Raw genomic sequence first — 21,515 nt, 5'->3', positions numbered from 1 at the left:
TCCAGGCATTGGGGTTCTGAGTGTATCAACTCCTAGTTTGTTGTGAAAATTAAATGAGATAATCTATGTAACATGCCCAGAAAAATCTTTGACACATAGGGAGCGCTCAACCATTTTGAAACATCCCAAGTAGGACTTCAGCATGGAGCTCTGTGAGACAGGCATTTGACTTAATTTTAAGTACTCTCTTTCAAATGTCCAGTACTTTGGAATAAACTTATTAAAATTTTTGTGTTCCCATAAGAGAAATATTTCAGCCTGCCTGGTAGGAATTAACCCTAGCTTGGTGGTGGGAAGGGGGTCAGTTAACACTACCAAATAGCCTTAAACCGATGGAGGTCAGAGAGGAGTCCAAGTTTCCTTGTTATGATATTGGAAGAGGTCTACATTCCTGGCATAGTTATTTTTCTGGCTACAACTTAACTAGGGCACTTCCTTCTGGACCTCAAGATCTATAATTATCTAAACTGTACACAACCTTTGGTGCAGGCTAAGGAAAGTTCTGTACTTGTTCTGTACCATCACAGACACTTTTTAGAAATGACCTCAGCTCTTGTCTCCTCCTTGGTTTGGCAGACATACAAACTGGTCATTTTGCTCTGGCTTTGACAACTGTCAACTTGGGCTCTCATCTCACTTTAATTCTGGATTTTTCTCAATGGGTTTTATCCTACTTTGGCTCTGGGGAAAAAATTTAAAAAATGGATCATCTCTTCTTTCAAATAAGAGTTCCTTGGTGCTATAGACCTTAATATTAGAGCTATTTCTATGAACATATTCCTGAATGAACGTGACTTCTGTCTAGGATAGAACTTTTAAAGTTTGACAAACTGAAATCTGCCGGGAAAAGTAGCCAGGAACTAGCTTAAATACCACATCTCTTTAGAAAATGCCAGTTAGGAGGGAAGGCTAGATGTCTACTTCTGCGTTTGGAAAAAGCTAGGTTTAAATGGCCTTTGGGATCAGAGATGATCTTCGTTAGGGCTGTGGGAATGGACCCTCACAAAGTCAGCATTGGTTCCTTAATGTCATACTTATGCCTCATCAACTTGTAAAGGCCCAAACACGGGATCTCTGGGCCACCTAAATGAGGAGCACCTTCTCTTCAGAAAACAATCCACTAGAAGGCCCTGCCTAAAATTTCTACCCAGGTCTCTCCTAGATCACTTCATTTGCTAGAATGAAATGGAGAGGAAAGCAGAAAAAGGCCAGTAAAGATAAAATTAATTTATTTGCCCTCACAACTCCATGGGCCGCACTGGGCCCCACAGTCCTATAAGCATGCCCTGCAGCAGTGGGCTGGGAGTCCAGGTCTCTGGAGTGCCTACTCCCTTGTCCAGAGCTGCCTTAAGCTGGCTTGCTGCTGACCCCATCATCCTGCTCCCACATGCAAGAAGTGTTTAGGTCCACCTGCAACACACCCAGGCCTGCCTCTGGCAGTAAGGACAGGGCCCTGTGGGTGGCTGCAGCACTGATCCCTGTGGCCCTGGGTGAGTGGGAGGGCAGGTGGGTTCAGTGCAGAGAGCTGCTGTTCTGCTCTTCAAAGGCCATCTTGCCCAGGAGCTGGCTGTCCAACTCCACCCCACTCACAGGTAGCTGGAAGAAGTTCATTTCGGCTGCTAAGGCCGCCATGGCAGAAGGGTCCTGGCCAAACTGGGCTCGTAACATCATGTCCATTTTCTCCAGCCTCCTCTTGAGCCGCTTGGCTTCCCGCTCCCGGATGAGCCGGGCCTGCCTCTTTTCTGGGGTTTCATTGGCCCGCTTCAGCCTCATAGCCTCCCGATCCCGCTGCAGCCGGCGTGCTCGCTGCTCATCTGTCTCCTGCATGCGCTGCAGGCGCTTGGCTTCACGGTCCCTCATTCGCCTTACTTCCCGCTCCTCTGGGGTCTCATTGTCCCGCCGACTTTTCTTGGCTGTGCGCTCTCGTTCCAGCCGCTGCAGCCGAACCTCCAAAGGCTCATTCTGTCGGCGTAGGGCCCACTTGCGAACACTGGGGGTCTGTGCTTCCAGTAGCTTACGGTAGGCAGCACAATTGTTGCACACAAGCAGAATTCCAGCAGGGTACACTGGAGGACTAAAGGCAATGTCCTTCCCCTCAGCACTGGAGGGGCCCTCACTATGGGCTGGGGGTAGGGATTCCATGTTAAGTACTTCAGGGAGTTTCTCACTGGAATACAAAAATTTTGGATGGTTAGTGTCTCCTAGCAAGGCTCAGGTATCCAGCTCAGACTCACGCTGGTCCTATCAGGCCAGTTGCTCCAAGTTCACCACTAAGGGTCAGATTTGAGTACTTGAGAGACCTACCTCTCCTACCCAGCACCTTCTCTGAGCTAGGGGGTCTACCAAGTTTTAAAGCCCTCCTTGAGGTAGAGACTGAGCGAAATGCCAGATATCCCCCACAAATGTGCAGTTTTCATTCCAGCTGGCTGATGGTGTTTGTAAGAGCTGTGTAGGGCAGTCTTTCTTGAGATGGAAGCTTGCCTGTAAGGGAGTCCACTGGCTCAACCCCTCCTGCCCTGGCCAACTCTGTAGAGTACCCCAGGCAAATGGAACTAGGACACAATTCACATACTTCCAGTCTTCTGGGACACAGTACAGACTATGTCCTCACATCAGGGGCCTCTCAGCACCCTGTAACTTCTTTCCCCAAGCTTTATCATGAATGTTATTGGACTCCCCCTGCCGCCCAACCATCTCTTTCTAGATGAAAATAAGAATATTTTCAGGGGAAAGAAATGGATAGGATTCAAAGAGAATTCATTTCTCTTTGGGGATAACTAATAAAATGGACATATTTACTAGCTTTATCACTTGTATTTCCAAAGAGTCAGTTGCCTTTGCATTACCTATTTCTAGCTTTTCTCTTGATTTGGGAAAGCAGAACCCATACCCGATAATTTGTTCCCAGAGCAAGAGGGTTAGGTGACCAGCTAACCTGTTAAATGTGGCATGGCTGGTAAAACGGGCTCCACACACAGCACAGTTAGACCTCTGGTCTTCCGAGTGGATTAGGAGGTGACGACCCAATGACCCTGGGGAGCTTAGGGCCCGGCCACAGACAGGACACATGTAGCTCTTGGCGCTCACCACTGCTGCAGTGTGCTGTAAAACAGAGCCTTAATCTGTAAACTCATGCTACTTTTAATATAATCTATGCCCACTCAGAAATTGCTTTCTGGGAAAATCCCCTTTCCTTAGTCTCAGACAAGGGATTTGCAAGTATGCTCCCTGCTTAGCACCTGGAAGTCTCTTGTGTTAACAGGCCTTCAGAAGGGCCAGACCCTTCAGATTATGGTTTCAGATTTCATTAGTTTGAGTTTTGACTATATTCTGGAACATGTGGCTGGCTTGGTGAACAATAAGGTGCCAGAGCCCTCTTCAAAACCTGTGAAGAATTCATGCCTGGGATAATTTCTATCTGCTTACCTCACAGGTGTCTGTCAAGGGAGCAGTGAAGGCCAACTGCAGAAGCTGGCTGGGAAGACTGGTATCCAAAAGCATTTTGTCCTGTCTTTTCATAAATCTTTTAAAAACAATCTTCTAAAGAAAGGCCTCTTTTCATGAATCAACTATCATTATGGTAAAACCCAGGCTGCATGTGTGCTAATGCCTTTCTAATATAGATCACAAGACACAGGTGCTCTGCAATTGGATCAGGGGCAAAAAGAGCACAAAAATTTGTGTTTTTCTGATCCCCTCATTTATACTTTTTCTAGTTCATAGAAACTTTTATGTTAACTCATTATTTCTTCTTTAAAACAAAGCCCTCATTTTTAACAGGTGTTAGTTTCTATTTCACTATTTAAAATATGCATTAGGGCACCTAGGTGGCTCAGTTGGTTAAGGGCTTGACTCTTGATCTTGGCTCAGGTCATGATCTCAGGGTTGTGAGACTGAATCCAACCCCCCTGGAGTTGGGCTCCAATGCTAGGAGTGGAGTCTTGCTTAGGATTCTCTCTTGTCCTCAGCTCCTCCCCCACCCCCTCTCTTAAAAAGAAAGAAAAGAAAAAGAAAAAAAAAAAAGAAAAGAAAACATTAAGTAACTTTGGAAAAAAAATACTTAATTTTCATAGTGCATCTGCTTGGGAACCCAGAACAGCTTTACCCAACATATCCCACTTATTCTCTAAAACATTCTGGGGACTAGAGTGGAGTCTTACTGGAAGCCACAACCCAAGGTTCCCCCTGGGAGCTGGAAGCAAAAGCTAAACAAGCTGCTGGCATTCATGTTCTGGAGTGTGTGGCTCCCCAGCCCATACCTGGTACACATGAGCAATCAGCTGCTCCCGACTCCCACAGTCTAGCTGACAGAGGGGACACTGGCAGATTCCAAGTAAGGGGTCAGAATTCAAGTTCCCCGTGACCTGCAATTCAACAAGCAGGCAATTCATTAAGACTGTTTACCACTCTTTGCCCTGCCCCTACTTCTTTTAACAGGGTATCCTGTTAAAAGGAACACAACCTGATATCACATGTTATTCTTAGGTTCCTATTATGGACCAAAGGGAAAAGTAATAGGGAAAGGGAATCACATTTGCCTCTATCTTCATTTTCTTCAAGGCTTCCTGCCCTGAGGACATAGGGGGCTGCCCCAGGGAGAACTGATCTATTTTACCCCCTCTCAGGATTAGCTTCCCTCCTGCTGTGCTTCTTGCAGGAATCCTCAGGAAACAATTTAAAGAGAAGAGAGCACCTCAGGTAACACTGACTTATATTTGCAAGAGTAGACTTCAGGAAGTTGGCTGATAGTCTTGCAAAAGTGATGTTCTGTCTGGAAAGAAGTAGGGAGGCCGTGCTAGGGTTAGTGATATATGGGTAAATAGGAAAGCTGGTGTGTTGGGAGTTGTGTGTGAGGTTTGGATAAATGGAATTGTGAAGGAAGACAGGCTTCACATGAAGGCCCAGGAGGCCACCAGAGGCAAGACCATTACTGTGGCTCAAGCCTCCTGGGCTTGGGAGCCGTTGTCACTTGCCTCATGCTCTGGCACTTCATTCCCACCAACAGGCTGCTCCGTATTGTCTAACTCTTTCTCCACTTTGACCACCCCTCCATCTTCCTCTGATGTGTGGGAAGAGACTTCATCTTGTGTGGTCTCCTCTTCATCACCCTCACTGTCACCTGGAACATACAAATTGGTCACTTGTTCTGATTTTGCATGAATACATCTTGAGTTGCTTTCCACCTTAGGGTTTGTAGCTATAATGGAAAACATTTTCAGATCTTCCATAATAGAGTAGGTATCAATGTAAAGCTTATATAGTTGGGTACAAATCATGTTAAGTGGAAGAGCTATAGCTATTGTTTATAATGTCATTTATACTACAGAGAAAATCTGAGGCAAAACTGCATTAGAAGATAGTTATTGGACCGTTATATTATCATAAAAGTAATTCTTCTTACACACGATTTCCAAATATCTCATACTTGAAATCACACCTCCATGCATCTCACACCATGCTCATTCCCACAACACACCACCTCTGACTTACCCACATTTCTCAGTGATTTTATTACTTAACTTTCTCCATAACCCCCTGCACAATTTTTCCATGGTATCACATATACTATTATATTCTGAGTCCCACTAATCTTTTCTCTCCCAACAAACCCTAAGGCACACTTAGAGAAAAACCAGCAAGTTTTTCCTTCCTCTTATTTATAAAGGAGGCAGTAGTTAATTAGTTAAAAATGATGTCACCCTCTAGGGAAAAGCTTGTTCAGTTCAGTGGTAAAAAGAGCACAGCAAACCACCTTAGGCCATTTGTTGTGCTACCTGACTCAGTGTGCTCTTACTCCACTAGTAACTCGGAATTCTAGGCTAAATAAATCCATTGTTTCTGTTGGTTCTCTGGATTATCTGACAGATAAATGACTGCATTAAGTGGAGGGGAACAAGCCATTCTATAGGATGAAATCTAATTTCTTGTGACTAAAGATTTGAGTTTGCTTTCATTTAGGGGCTAGGATGTGGCTATGGGGAGGTCTGCCTGTGGTTGGGGGATCTGCAAGGATTTTGTGGGCTGATGTTTTCCCCTGTTACTTATAAAATGGGGGGGGGGATTTTTTAAACGCCACAATAAAAAAAAAGGAGTTTTTTCTGAAAAGGAAAAAAAGAAGTGCTAGTATCTTGAAGATCACAAGAGGAAGCAAAGCCTAGGAAAGCTGTGAGACCCCAGTCCCATCCCAACCACACTTAGATCCTGGATTCCTGGGCCGGACTGTGAGCAAGAGAAATACAAGGTAGACTTGCACCTGTGAGACTCAGCTTCCCTAGCTAACAGTGCTTGTCTTCTCTCTGCTATCCCTATGTAATGTTTAAATCCACTATTATCTGGGAAAAACTGATTACATTCCTTCTCTTCAAAGAAAAATCTAACCAGATCATCTGCTAGTAGTTACGTGTGTTCCTATTAAATATTCCACCAGCCTGGTGGACTGGATTTGGGCCCTGGAACATCTATGGTATGTATGCCTTATTCCCTAAGCCCAAAGCTTTCATCTGAGTTCATCTCAATAATGAAAGATTGGAACAGATTAAATCATACCATATTTTCTCACCAGTTTATCTGGAATATTTGTAAACTTGATCTAAGACAGCATTGTATCAAACACATTACATGACTGATCAAAAATCCAAACATAGCTCTCTACTAAAAATATTTTTAAAAAGTAAGTATGCCTTCTAGAAGGATGATGCAGCTTTTCCAGAATGGAAACCTATTAGACTTTATAGATGTTGCTGTTCCTATCCTGTTACTCAAGCTGGTGGTTCCCACAGGTTTTCTAGAAATCTTTGGTTTCATTTTTCTGTACCTAAGCAATTAGATGCTAAATTATTATTGGTTTTTTGTTGCTAAATTATTAGTGTGAGTGGAAACTATGGTTCCTAGAAGGCTGCTGAACTCTTTCCCTCTTTGTTATTCTTCAATCCCAAATGTGGAGAAAAATAAAAAATGTCACTCTGAATTGACAGTAATACCAACCAATATCAGATGGATATGATTAGTAAAGTATGGAAATCATCCTAGGAAATAATACGTCTCAAATATATTTGTTCAGGCAGGTCATGGGGCATATGATCCATGAAGTTCAGCTAGTTACCAGCCACTGTCTTTTCCATCTCTTTCCAGAAGTTTCTTAGGACTTGGTGTGGGAAGACCTTGGCTTTAGCATTTTATTTCCTTTTTTAAAAAATTTATTTTTTTAATATCTACACCCACTATGGGGCTCAAACTCTTGACTCCAAGATTAAGAGTCAGCTGTTCTACCGAGTGAGCCAGTCAGGTGCTCTGACTTTAGCATTTTATATGATGCATAATCTCATCAGTAAGCAAATCTTCTTGTGTAACATTAAACTGGGTACTCAAGCAAAAGTTTCATTAATGCCACTCTTACATTTTGTTGTGAGTATACAGACTCTAGGAGACAGGGATTCTCTTCTTTTCATTTGGCCTAACCCAGGGACAGGTTGAGTACTAATTATCCCTATGCACCTATCACAGTCATCACAAACCTGTCTGTGTATGGTACTGCAACAACTACTGCAGTCCATGGGTTAAAAAAAAATAATGCCAAACCTGTCCTCTCTCTGGATAAGCATATGCTCATATAACTTAGAGCACCTTTGGAAACACTGAGGATCCACAAATCTTCATATCTTCCTCCCAACCCCCATGCACAATCCCCAGAGCACACACACTCTGATAATTCTTCTCCCATTGCCCTGAGTCATTACCAGAAGGTGCAGAACTCACTGCTACTGGAGTCCTGATCTCTTAGTTGTTGGATAGCTTGTCGCTGACTGCCAAGGTCTCCAGGAAAATCAGTTTTCATCATCGCCTGGCGGGCTTGCTCTTCTAGCCCAGCAAATACTTGATCCCCTGGTGGTCACAAGGAAAAATAGTCAGGCCACCAGCTGGGCAACATAAATCCCCAGGCAAGCTGGTTGAAAAGTCAGACCATTCAAAGGTAGGAGACAGGCAGGTACCCTATGGTGGGGTCATTCATCTCTAAGTCAGCTTGCTGCTTCCTAGAATTTCTGGGCATGGCTACTCTTCCTGGGTAGTAAGCCAGATGCTCTAGAAAGTATAACTTGCTTAAATCCTCCTAATCTTGAGTCCTTTCAAAAGGTTATCAATTGCTACTTTACAAATTTAGATTCAGAATCTCAATTCCATTTATAGCCTTCCGTCAGGATTGGTGAGAGAGGCAGAAGAGGCAAAGTGACAGGATGATAAAAAGGGCAACATATCTGGGCACAATCTCTGAATCTTAGTGTACTAACATTATGGCCCTGACTCAGTGTCTATCTCTGACTATAAACAAGTGCTTCGAATAATCCTTCCAAACAACAATCTCTCTAATCTCATCTTTCAGCCACCCTCCTTTCAAGACATGGTTTGGAAGTTCTTCCTTGCTTCTCCTATGTCTATCAGAATTAACCACAAGCAAATCAACAACTGGTTGAATAGCAAATCAACAACTGGTTGGATAATAAATTAAAAGAAGAGATAATATATGAACTAATTTTTGCTGAGGAATGAACTTCCTGAACTACACCAACTAATTAACAAAAAATAATATTTTATCTAGTCTCCTTGGTCAATGTCGTCTTTTTTCTTTCTTCTTTTCTTGTATGAAATATCCAAAAGCCCCGGACCTGTCCTTGAGTATGCATTTACTTTTTTTTTCTTTCTTTATTTATTTATTCATGAGAGACACACAGAGAGAGAGGCAGAGACATAGGCAGAGGGAGAAGCAGGCTCTTCACAGGGAGCCCGATGTGGGACTCAGTCCTGGATTCCAGGATCGCGCCCTGAGCCGAAGGCAGCTGCTCAACAGCTGAGCCACCCAGGTGTCCCTGCATTTACTTTCGATGAACTCTGCCTACAATCTGTGTGGTTACTTAAGAGTTAACATTTAAGTACTCTTTTATTTCCAAAAGGCCGGCATAAGGAGAAAAAAAGAATTGAGTTTCTAGAGGTTTCCATTATCTCAGTCAGAGTGGAAACTACAGTCCCCATTCTCCAGCCACCAAGAGAGAATAATAAACAGCCCTAGTGAAATGTCTGACAATAGGCCAGGCACTTTCTTACTGGAGAGAAAGGAAAGTAAACAGGCTCGGGTTCCAAGACAGGATATAATGAGGTAGGAGAAATGGTCAGTTGACCTGTGCTATCGTTGTCAGGCAATGAAAGAACTGATGTGAAGCAGGCTTCATGTGATTCACTTAGGCATTTATTCGGCAAAAATTCAGTGAGCATCCATATCCTAAGTGCTAAACACTAATAATAACTACTATTTGGTATGTCCTAGTTCCAGGCTCTATGTTAAGTGCTTTATAGTTTTTATCTTAATTCTCTGCCAAACTCTATGTGGTAGGTATTCCTACCCATATTTTACTTAAGAGAAAACTAAAGTTTATAGTAGAGCAAAGTATTCGAAACAGGTCTGTACAGCTCTAATATCCATATTTTTAAACTAAGAGAGATGTAAGCAGGTTAGATGGTTCATCAGAGTAGTTTTGCTGAAAACAAATGCTTGTCTCTCTGTGAGAAGAATGGCTCTGATCCTAGAGATAATATTACCATCATACCATAAGTAACTCATGCTACACTTCAAATACCAAAATAATATTCTCAGGGCCAGTAAATGACAAAGGGGCCCATCATTTTGATGGTTCTGATACCCTGTGATGAGTTACCATGCTGAGGTGAGACTAACCCCGGGGCTACTCTGATTGATAATGTGAGTAGGAGGAGAGGTGGTGAGGGTTCAAGCAAACTTCTAGCCACACAACCCTCAAGTAAAAGAAAAATAAGCTGCTTTAAATTCATTTTCAAAATATCACAATCACAAGCTGGATATAAATTACTGCTAAGGAAAGCAAAACATGAATGCTGTTATAAGCACCTCCTTATCCTTTTTGCAGAAGGAAAATATTTTTCTTCATGGTGTTTGCACTGTAACCACAAGACCATGGCCAACTGGACTAGTTATTGAATTCTTCTGGGTAGATGCATGCTTTCAGACCTAGAAACCATGGGCAGAAATGGCACTAAGGAACATGTTATATACCAGCAGATAATTATCAAGGGGCAGACCATTCTCATCAATGACACTTCTCATCTCTGAAGAAACAACCTAGGTTTATAATGCGTGAAGAATACTTTTTTTCCCTTAATAGGTAATTACCATTAGATTAGTAGAAGGGCCTCTAAAAGAATAAGTGCTTTTCAAGATCAACTAGTAATTCAGTTTAGATGTACCAACTTGAGCTTAAATTTTTTTTAAATTTTTTAAAATTTATTTATGATAGTCACACACACAGAGAGAGAGAGAGGCAGAGACACAGGCAGAGGGAGAAGCAGGCTCCATGCACCCGGAGCCCGACGTGGGACTCGATCTCGGGTCTCCAGGATCGCGCCCTGGGCCAAAGGCAGGCACCAAACTGCTGCGCCACCCAGGGATCCCATCAAATTTTTTGTCTATTGATATTGTCTAGATATTTAGGCCTTCACAGAACAGAGGAGAGTCTATTCCATATGATGGCCCTATCTAGGACTTTTGCTGGCAATCCCACTTAGTATAGTTGGAATAAATTAATTCTGTTATTCCTTTTTGTCAGTTTGGAAAGAAAAGCTGTGCTCTTATATTTGGTTCTATTCCTCACTTGGGAAAAAGGGTAAAGTAAAATTCATTCCTCATGGCTATTCCTATCTTAAACATCAGTATAAAGCAAAATATATAAAAATCTTTTAAAAAGTGATTTTGGCATATCTCAGGAGAAGATATGTGAATGATCTTCCAGTAATCACTATTTACCTAAGTTCTAAATCCCACTGTCCAAAACTATCCTCTCGTAAAAGGACAGTGATATTTTGCGCTATGATACTGAAAGTGGTGATACCTTTTACATACCTAAAAGTATGTCATAGTAACTCAAGTCAAATGTGATCCATAGAGATACTGGTGCTTAAGAAGTGTTATATAATTGCCTGCTTTTATAATGCAGAATTATTATTTTCCTTCTATCTTGAGACTATTGTAGTAGGTTAAAAAAAACCCTCAGGTCTCTAGATATTAATGTAGGGCAACCATCTTATTTAACATGGGTATTTATTTATCTATTAATAGCTAAGAACAAGTCATCTAAGCTCTACAGTAAAAAGGAAGGTGCCACCTCTTTTTTTTCTTTTTGGTATAAAATCAAGATACTATTTGTCTGATTTGACTGTTTCTCAGACAAGAACAAGGCCATCCAACCAAGTCTGTAGAACAGATGAAAAGCCCGGGATGAAAGTTACTAGAAAGGCAAAGATCTTACAATTCTCTGCTTTAAGTCCTTGGTGCAATTAAATAAATGCAATGTCTGGCTGACTGAAGTTAAGTAAAGCAAAGCATCTGAAAAAAAATTCTAAAAGACCAGATGTCGAATTCAGAGAAAAGTGAGCTAGTCTTGGGAATGAGAACCTTAGGATTCCATTCCAGCTGACAGTATCTGTAACCCAAGGTGCTACCACATGCTGGGAACACAGCCATTTACTCACAAGGATGCTGACAGAACGAACAAGGACAAAACAAGTTGTGCTTTTTGAAGAGAAGGAACTTTAAAGGCTTTTTTTCCTATTCCTCTGTAAAAGCCAAGAAGCTTGTATTGGAGTTCAAAGTTTTTAGTCTTGTTTGTACTTTGCAATCTGAAAACAAAAGTGCCTTAAGGTTTTTAGTGGTTTGCTTAGCATAAACACACCAAATGAGAGTATACAAGGGACTCTATTTTCAACCTCTCTAGAAACAGTTGACAGAAACTTTTACTCAGGAGGAGGTGAGATGAGGAAGATCTAAAAGCCCATCAGCAGTTTCTCCGAGACTAACAATTCTGGGCTTTTTATTCAGAAAGCTCTGTGTCAAATCTGTTAATGAACTAAGGAAACTACGAAATATTTCTGGATGTTTCTGAGGAAAGGAGAGATCATTATGGTAATTTAGATACAGAGGCAGTCCTGAGGAAAGCTGAGTAACTGCCAGTGCAGCCTGCCTGTCGGCTTTTAAGGTGGATGTGACACATGCTGCCAGGCCACAGCAGTGGGATTCTTAATATATTCTTTTAGGCAGGCTTTGAGCTTCACGCCACAATCTTCTTCCCAGAAGGCAGATGTAATGGAGCTCAGCCATTACTCTACTGGAGTGCTGATTAGCTTTAACATTTCAACAAAACTTGTGCAGACATTCTTGCCTCCCAGACCTTCAGTCCATTCCATTTACTTTAAATAGATGAGCAGCATTAAATCCAATACATTTGATTGGTTCCATTTCACTGCAAGGGAAGAGGAGACCCAAGTGGCCAGCAGACTGAAATTACCTATTCCTACTTGCCATTATTGTCATGGGCAATGAGAAGATGCCTTTTTGAAAAAGGAAGGATCAGCTTCAGTCCCCAAACAGTTAATAAGTAGAAAGTCCTGAGAAACCAGGGAATCTTAGTGTCTTTTCTTTGGTAGTCAGACTTAGTCTATAACCTGAGAAGCCTCCATAGTTCCCTTCCCAAATGCATCACTGAAAACAGCACCTCCCTGTGGGTCTGCTTTTTAGTTACAGCTAAACATTTCTGTTCACAGCCCTCCTAATGGTCCCTACCACAAAGTCCTCATAGTCCCACCCACTCCACCAGAGTATGATGTTCACTTGCTCTGGAAACTATTTCTGCCACTGTGGATACATGATAGTCTCTTCTCCATGGCCTATTTGTCCTTCTGTTTTATTTTTTTTTAAGATTTTATGTATTTATTCATGAGAGACAGAGAGAGAGAGAAAGGCAGAGACACAGGCAGAAGGAGAAGCAGGCTCCATGTAGGGAGCCCGACCAGACACAAGACTCGATCCTGGATCAGGCCCTGGACTCAAAATGGCACTAAACTGCTGAGCCACCCAGGCTGCCCTGTCCATCTGTTTTCTGACCCAATACCAGCTCATCCTGGGTTCGGCTATGGTGGGAGGAGATTCAGCGGATGCTCCATGGATGCAGGCAAAGGCCATACAGGCCTCCACTGGCTTCCTCTGGCCTTATCATGATCATGCCCTCATCTCCGCCACTCTCTTAAGGCCTACTCTCCTTAAATCTAACCAAGTCTCTTTGGACAGGTGGCTTTTATAGGTAAATGTCCAACTCCTCTGATTGCCTTATCTGTGACCCCCTTATCTCTTACTGAGAGTACCTTTCCTGCCCTGCCTTCTTAGGGTCACATCCATGTCTTTAATTAATACTCATTTTCTTTTTTTTTTTTTTTTTAAGATTTTATTTATTGATTCATGGGAGACACAGGGAGAGACAGAGGCAGAGACACAGGCAGAGGGAGAAGCAGGCTCCATGCAGGGAGCCTGATGTGGGACTTGATCCCGGGTCTCCAGCATCAGGCCCTGGGCTGAAGGCGGCGCTAAACCACTGAGCCACCCGGGCTGCCCTAATACTCATTTTCAACCAGAGAGGAGAAGACAATCCTCCTAAACCTCTGTACTGGATTACGTAGGCCAGAGATATTCCTCTTGACAATCCTCACATTCAGGCCAACTACATTTCACTGTTATAGCAGCAATTTCTAAACTCTTCCTAAACCACTCACTCACCTTTATATTTAGACTTCCACATCCACCTATTCCAGAATATACTCCTAGGAGCATCAAACTTGCTCTCTTAGAAAACTTTTATAGGACTTAAGTTGAAAAATTGTGTATTAATCTAAACTCATTAACCTATACAATGCTGAAGCTCTCCTGATTCTTCTGTTCCTACTGTTATCTTTCTCACTCTTAAAATTACCCAGTAAGTTAAGGTACATAGTACCTGGCATACAGTACGTTTTTAATAAATTATCTTATCTAACTCCTTGACCAGTCTATCCTCTCATATGTAGAGTTCTTTCCTCAAGAAAAAACCTGTCATATGTTGTGCCACTGAATTCTTGCAGATGTTGCTGTACCTTATTTAGTTAGTCCCCCATAATAATAGGGTGCTATTGGGCTCTTTTTTAAATATTTGGGTAAAGATGCTTATCTGCCCAGATCATAGGAAACTGGTTAACTATATCAAATCTGCATTGATATATTAATGTTAATTTAGGGCAGCGCCAGTGGCTCAGCGGTTTAGCGCCGCCTTCAGCCCAGGGCGTGATCCTGGAGACCTGGGATTGAGTCCCACGTCAAGCTCCCTGCATGGAGCCTGCTTCTCCCTCTGCCTGTGTCTCTGCCTCTCTCTCTCTTTCTCTCTCTCTGTCATGAATAAATAAATAAAATCTTAAAAAAAAATATTAGTGTTAATTTAAAGAGGCACTTTTGGGCAGCCCGGGTGGCTCAGCGGTTTAGTGTCACCTTCAGTCCAGGGCGTGATCCCAGAGACCCGGGATCGAGTCCCACATCAGGCTCCCTGCATGGAGCCTGCTTCTCCCTCTGCCTGTGTCTCTGCCTCTCTCTCTGTCTCTATGAATGAATAAATAAAATCTTTAAAAAAATTTTTTTAAAAGGCACTTTTGAACATCCCCTATAAGCAGTGCTAGAAGTAGAGAGGAATAGCAGGAAGTATGAGTGGGACATAGTCTCTGCCCTCTAGAATTACCCAGTCTTATGGATGAAATAAAACAAATATAGAAAACTTCTGAGAAACAATGCAAGGCAATAGTGCATACCTGGTTTTCCTGTTACCAGTCTTTATCTTGTGTGATCTATCCCACACACTGCTTTGTCGTCCTAAAACACTGCATTCTAAATGTCACTCCACTTGCTCTGCTTGAAAACTGTCAGTACTTCCTTATAGCCCACAGTATGAACTATGAACTTGGACTGGCCTTCAGGCCTCTACAAGGTAGAGTTAAACATCTCCAACCTCATCTCATGTCCTATGACATCTGGACAAATAAAGCTTCTACTTCATACAAAGTTTCCTTATCCCCTAAATATGTGCATTCCTTTTTTTTTTTTTAAGATTTTATTTATTTATTTTAGAGGAAGACAGAGAGAGATAGAGAACGCATGTAAAGCAGAGTAAGGGGCAGAGGGGGAGAGAGAGAATCCCAAGCCAACTCCCTGAGTTGAGCACGGAGCCCAATGTGGGGCTCAATACCATGGCCCTGAGATCATGACCTGAGCCAAAATCAAGAGTCAGAAGCTCAACTGACTCAACCACCCAAGCGCCCCTGTGCATTCCTTCTTGTATCTTTGCTCACATCATTTCCCCTACCTAATTTTACTTCTTCCTTCTTCCTTTTTTAAAAATTCACTTCCTACCTTCTAAGGCCCAGTTCAAGTTCACAGTCTAGGGCCTCTTCCATGAAGCGTTCCCTGCTACCTCAGTCCATGGAACTCTCTTCTTCACCTTCTGTAGTATACACAGTCTGCTGCACCCTTATATGATACTCAGCATATGCTACTTGTGTTTTTAGATATTATTTTATGTATGTGGCTACATTATCGGTTTATATATCCTTACATTGGTTTACAGCCCTGGCATCTAGCACAAGACATTGTACAGATATCTTATAAATGTTTGTAAATGTGAATACTAAGGATGAAACAAGTGCACATACTAAAGCAGATTTCTAAAACCTCCTCCAGCAACTAGACACACTTTAAACCTATCATGTTCAACCTCTTTAGCCCTTTTTTCCTTCACAAATTAGTGTGAGCCTTTCACCTAAATTCAGATTACTCTTTCATTTCAACTCTCAATGTTCCCAGGTTCCAGAAAACAAAACCCAATACTCACAGTGAACTTTATTCGGATTTGTCTGTTTCCGACGGGACATGTTTCCCCAATCCAAGAGCTCTGGCCTTTCCCAGTTTCACAACTGGATATGTTACTACCTCCTTGCAGGATGCTGACCTATAATAAAAAAGATATTGTTAGCACATGTCTTTTTTCCCAGAAAATAAACAAAATTAGAAAAAATTAAAAAGAGTTTTAAAAATAATCATTGAGCATACAAAACTCACCAGTTATAAATAATTGATTCAAAAAAAGAAAGGAATAGATTTCTAGCATAACATCAAGGTCCCAAGAAGTTTAAGAGGGGACTCCTTCAAAGGATTTAGAGAATTCCACTCTAAATCTATCTGTGGAATCCAGAATACTGTTAAGTGATCATGATCAAGATCATAGGATAGAAAATGAAGCAAAAAACTCAGGCAAACAGCTTTAGAAGCACTGCAGGTTCAAAGGGGGTAACCCCCATAAATGCAAAAGGAAGCAAAAGGAAGGCAAGGAGGGTGGCAGCTCACATGTTCCACGCCCACTGCAAGTCAAGCCCTGCAATCTGAACAAACGGGAACCTCCAGATATTTTTTTTTTCCAAAAAGTTACCTTGTCTGGAGGTGACAAAGCATCACACCTCTGTGAGGCACGAAACACCGCAAAACTTTTAGGCATCTATCAATGCAATCAACAGGGGAAACAGAGCCCCTATCTAGTGAAGTTGGCACAGTGCTGGGCACTGTGGATGACAGGGCACTAAATCAAATCAGGCTTCCAATGTTGAAGATGAGCTCTCACCAGAAGAGTCAGATGCACTCCATACTGTTGAGTAGTAATTCAACCTCCAGTGTGGAACATCAGTCTGGCCCGGCTAACAGAGTGGCAGTCAAAGTTAATAAGTTTAGTGCCTCCTTTCAATCCAGCCTCTATGTAGCAAAGAGATTAGTGGGAAGAGCAAAGAGAAAAGCTCCCCAAAAACAGAGGTGCTGCAGAGACCTGCATCTGCTCCCCTGAAATTGGAGAGAACAGATACTTAAGCATGGAGGTTCCCAGTTAGTTTATAAGAAAGACTTTCCAAGCAGTAAGTGTTGTTAGAGAGTCTGAAATGGATTAGTAGTTAAAACTGAAATTTTCTATGAAAGGCACAGTGAATAAACAGATAAATTAAAAAAGAGAGATTCCCTTTTCTACCAAAAATAAGAATATGGATCTGGTCACCCTCTAAATTTTCTTCCAGTTCCCTGCCTTTTCAAATTGTACTTACACTGAATAAGCAAGTAGTTTAATGCCTTAGGAGGCACTAAGAGAGGCAATTGCTAACTATACTTTGCTCTCCAGTTAGTGAAGACTCTTCTCCTGTTATGCCAACTAACTCCTAGCTAGAAAGGACCTCAGACCTGTAATCAGATCCTGCCTCCCCTTACCAAAAGAAGAAAGAAACCGCAAATGGCAAAGACAGGCCTCCACAGGAAGTGGCAAAGGAAGCAGCTTTCAGGCAGTCTTCTATCATATCTGCATATTAAACACAGTTCTTTTTCAGACCTTTAATTAAACAACAACAAAAAACAAAAACCCAACTCCAAATGTATACAGTAAAAGTCAATTTTAACTAGTTAGAGGGCAGTATGCTGAGTGCTAATGGTATGTATTCTCCGTCCTAAGTTTTGTTTGGATAAATCATTTCTTTCTAACCGAGCAGTTACTTTATTCATGGAAGCAGTAAAGGAATATTCACTTTGAGTCTTTTCCTATAACTCTGGGGAATCACAAAGTAGAGAGTTGAATAAAATGCAGTTTGTCTATCATTTTTTTCTAAAACTTGCAGACCTGCACCTCTCTATTATATAGGGGAAAATATTAACTAATCTTTAAATTTTTTCTTCATCGAGATCAGAAATTGAAACTGTGAGATACTGAAAGAAGGCCAAATAACTTGAGACAGGCTCAATTCAGATCATCCTGGTGAGGCAACAGTTCAATACTAAAGCTCCAAGTCAGAAACAGAGATGAGCATCTGCATATTTAAATAGGCAGCGTCCACGGCATCTCACTATCCTCCTAGTGGCCGAATGGGGAACTGACCAGATGGTACCCAATGGGACTTCACACCTGAGGGATTAAGGGGGGGAAAAAAAAGCACCCTTTCCTCCCTCAAAAAAGAAAGCCCGTGGAGTCGTGGGCTCTTGAAAATAAAAAAAGAAAATACATACATACAGAAATGGCAATGTAAGTGCATTCTTGACTACACAGCAAGATCTCAAGAGGTCAGACAACAGTCTTACAGGCAATAAAAGCTAATAAAATTCATAGCCACACTGCCCTAAAGATCACTCATCCGGTTTTACTTTTAACACTGCCTCAGTTCCCAAGCCCGAATCTGAAACCAACACAAAAAATGTAAATGAAGAGCCGCCTGAACATCACCATCTGGAAGAAAAAGAAAAAAATGGGACGGGAGGGAAGAAAGGTAAACGGTGAGATTCAGGCTTACAAGGGATGCTATGTAAAAAGGAAGGGAGCTTTGTCTTCAGGACGAGGTTAAGAGTCCTAGGGGGTGGGGGCGGGGGAACATCTCCCCTTAACATTGTCCCTGCTCTCCCACAGGTGTTAGGTTGCAGCTTCCAGAACACACCACAGACTTGAGCATGAAAAAACAAACAAACAGGTGAAATCCAAGCTTTAAGAAAAGAGGGTGCACTCCCACCTCCAGCTCTGGTGCAGTTCCCACGGCGCAAAGTAAACTCGCCTGAACCCCAGCGATCTGTATCTGCCAAAAGGGAGAGGACAAGGCAGCGGGTCACGCAGCGGCCTCGCTGCGCACCCGGTTCCCACTCGCCCGGGGCCGGAGCATGTGCACCGTCGGCCAAGAAGGTCCCCTTGGCTTCTCCCGGCACGGACACAGGTAGATTCCCAGGAATTCCCGACAAAAGCCAGAGGTGTTCCGAGGCGGCCCAGTCAAACCCTCGGACCACACAGTCTTCTCTGAAATCTATATTTAGAAGGCGCGCGGCGGGCCCGCGGCGCGGGGCTGCCACCGGGTCGGCGCTCGCTCGCCCTCCGCCCCCTCGCGCGGCCCCACCCCCGCCTGTCAGACGCCGGGCCGCCGCGCCGCGCCGCGCCGAGCCCCGCCCTGCCCGACCCCGCCGCCCCTCCCGCGCCCGAGGCCGCCGGGGGCTGCGGGGCGGCCCGCGGGGAGCCGGCGGCTCCGGCCTCTCCTCTGGACGCGGGCGCGGGGCAGCGTCGGCGCCTGGCCGAGCCCGGGCCCCCTCCCGGACGCAGACAGACAAAAGGACCGACAGCCGGCGAGCCGGGGGGAGGGCGAGGCGGCCCTGCATCCTCAGCCCAGCCCCGCAGGGAAGGAGACGGGGGTTTTTTTACCCGGCGCCTCGGCGCTCCGCGGCGCTCCGCGTCCCTGGGCCCCGCCTCCGGACAGACGGACCGCCGGACAATGGGCCACGGGCCGCAGCTCGGGCCGGCCGCGCCGGGGCTCTCGGGACTGGGCCCCGGCAGGCGGAGGGCGGCTTCGAGCCGAGCCGGTGGCGGGGAGCCGAGGGGCGGCGCTGCAGACGGACAAAGCCAACGGCAGACAGACAGACGGAGGGGGAAAAGATGGCGACGCGGGCGGCGGGAGCGCGCTGCTCGCGCACCCGCAGCGAGCGGGGCGCGTGCACGAGCCTCTCCTCTCCCCTCCCCCTCCCCCAGCCCGGTCCCCCTCCCCGCTCCCCAGGCGCGCGCCCGGCGGCGTGGGCGGGGCTTGGGGGAGAGGGGTCTGGGAGGCGGGGCCTAGGGAGCATCCAATCACAGACGTCCTCGCGCCGCGGAGACCACCCAGCCTGGTCCCTCGGTGGGTCTGTCTGCGGCGCCGGCGGCCTCCCGGCTGCCCTAACCTTTCCTGGACCTGTGAACTCCGCCCTGACTGTCAGCTCCGATCCTGGTTTCTTACCCCACCTTTGAATTCAGCCGCAAAACCCACATCCCCCAACCACAGCTTCACCGCAGGTTCCCCCTCTCCGTAGCCCAACCTTAGTCTCTCCCCCACCCCAAGCCTGTTCCCCTTGGCTGCCCGCACGCTTCGTGGGGTTTTTTTTTCCGACCCCCCAGGGCATTCAACGTGACCGACACCCAGGGGCCACAGGCCTTGGTGGGAGGGGCCAAGTTCCGCTGTCAGAATCTCCGAGGAGAAAAATCTTTAGATTTCTTTTAAGGCGTTTAAGTTTCCAACATAATTCTTAACTAATAACAGTAGCTGTAGACCTGGGGGCAGAAGATAGAGAGCAGAGTAACTTTGGTACTGCTAACCACTTAAGGGGCGTTTGGGGCAATTGAAAGTGGTTGGACTAATTTCCTAATAAGACACCTTCCCTTATCATCATCCCTATTTCCCCACTACTTTCCTTTCCTTCCTCTTACTCTGTCTTCTTGTAGAATGCCTAAGACTGCCTCTGACATAGCTTACTTGAAGTAGGGAATGGAGTGAAAAGAAGATGAGATCTGGTAATAGGATATCTAGCCTTGGGTCCCAGCCCTGCCACTGACCAGCCTGGTGACTTGGAGCAAGTCTCTATTCCTGAACCTCTGCTTCCTAAAATGTAAAATGGGTAACAATGTAATCATCCCTAACCCCTACTCTCTTGGGTTGCTGCAATCATAGGATTAAGTAAAATGAAGATATGATAGCATTACGCAATTAGTCCTTGTGACTCCTGGGCCCAGGAAGGCAGAAGAGCTTATGAAGATGCTGACCCTTGTTTTAAGCAACCGAGTCCTGGTATTTGCTTAAAGTGCTTTTGCAAAATGTTCTTCCCATAAATCTCCAGTGAGGTGTCTTGTTTTTTTTTATTTTTTTTTAAATTTATTTATTTATGATAGTCACAGAGAGAGAGAGAGAGAGAGAGAGGGAGAGGCAGAGACACAGGCAGAGGGAGAAGCAGGCTCCATGCACCGGGAGCCCAATATGGGATTCGATTCCGGGTCTCCAGGATCGCGCCCTGGGCCAAAGGCAGGCGCCAAACCGCTGCGCCACTCAGGGATCCCATGTCTTGTGTTTAATGTGAGAGAATGGCTGTATTGAAGGAACTTAGTCCTTCACAATTGTGTGGTAAACAGCTTCATTCATTCATTCACTTATCGTGGCTGGGATAATTAGGTAGAGGTTATTATTTAATTTTAGTTAACAAAACATTTTAATTTCATTTTAAATTTTAATTCCTAGGTAGCCAGAAAGTGGAATATTCTCATCTAAGTAGAAGTTTTTAAGACAGTTTCATATAGGGGGCACCTGGTGGCTCAGCGGTTGAGCGTCTGCCTATGGCTCAGATCGTGGTCCTGGGTCCTGGGATCCAGTCCCACATCAGGCTCCTCACAGGGAGCCTGCTTCTCCCTCTGCCTGTCTCTGTTTCTCTCATGAATAAATAAATAAAATATTTTTTAAAAGACAGTTTCGTATGAGAATGCAAGCTGGAGGGATCCCTGGGTGGCGCAGCGGTTTGGCGCCTGCCTTTGGCCCAGGGCGCGATCCTGGAGACCCGGGATCGAATCCCACGTCGGGCTCCCGGTGCATGGAGCCTGCTTCTCCCTCTGCCTGTGTCTCTGCCTATCTCTCTCTCTCTCTCTCTCTCTCTCTGTGCCTATCATAAATAAATAAAAATTAAAAAAAAATAAAAAAAAAGAGAATGCAAGCTGGAATAAATTGCACTACTAGGTATTTACCCAAAGGATACAAAAATACTAATTTGAAGGAATACATGCACCCCAATGTTTACAGCAGCATTATCT

The 21,515-nt window shown here is 44.2% G+C and overlaps 1 protein-coding gene across 8 annotated transcripts; it reads right to left on the bottom strand.

The window, feature by feature from the left end:
- Window positions 1-1,212: 1,212 nt before the first annotated feature.
- Window positions 1,213-19,390, bottom strand: ZNF821 (zinc finger protein 821). 8 transcript variants are annotated; one of them, XM_055306556.1, is made up of 9 exons: window positions 19,119-19,389; window positions 18,445-18,507; window positions 17,165-17,252; window positions 15,756-15,872; window positions 7,756-7,881; window positions 4,974-5,119; window positions 4,260-4,364; window positions 2,936-3,102; window positions 1,213-2,167 (listed from the first exon to the last, which is right to left on the bottom strand). In XM_055306556.1, exons 4-9 carry the CDS (start codon window positions 15,793-15,795, stop codon window positions 1,513-1,515), a joined length of 1,239 nt encoding a protein of 412 aa, XP_055162531.1. In that variant the 5' UTR covers window positions 15,796-15,872; window positions 17,165-17,252; window positions 18,445-18,507; window positions 19,119-19,389; the 3' UTR covers window positions 1,213-1,512. The 8 variants fall into 8 exon arrangements, with proteins under 8 accessions (XP_055162531.1, XP_055162533.1, XP_055162532.1 ...); XM_055306558.1 differs by lacking the exon at window positions 17,165-17,252; XM_055306557.1 differs by lacking the exon at window positions 19,119-19,389 and having other exon boundaries at window positions 18,445-18,794.
- Between the last annotated feature and the right edge of the window lie 2,125 nt (window positions 19,391-21,515).

Source organism: Nyctereutes procyonoides, unplaced genomic scaffold, assembly GCF_905146905.1.
Source record: "Nyctereutes procyonoides isolate TBG_1078 unplaced genomic scaffold, NYPRO_anot_genome, whole genome shotgun sequence".
NCBI classification, from domain to species: Eukaryota; Metazoa; Chordata; class Mammalia; order Carnivora; family Canidae; genus Nyctereutes; species Nyctereutes procyonoides.
Note: the sequence above shows the minus strand (reverse complement) of the source record. Positions and strands in the feature narration are given on the sequence as shown.

Excerpts from the sequence above, each read along its gene's own strand:
- ZNF821 (XM_055306556.1), bottom strand. The coding sequence starts at position 15,795 with ATGTCCCGTCGGAAACAGACAAATCCGAATAAAGTTCACT. Across the intron at positions 4,365-4,973 it reads ATGAAGTGCCAGAGCATGAG|GTCACGGGGAACTTGAATTC; the intron begins GCAAGTGACAAC and ends GTTGAATTGCAG. Across the intron at positions 2,168-2,935 it reads AGCCATGCCACATTTAACAG|TGAGAAACTCCCTGAAGTAC; the intron begins GTTAGCTGGTCA and ends TTTGTATTCCAG.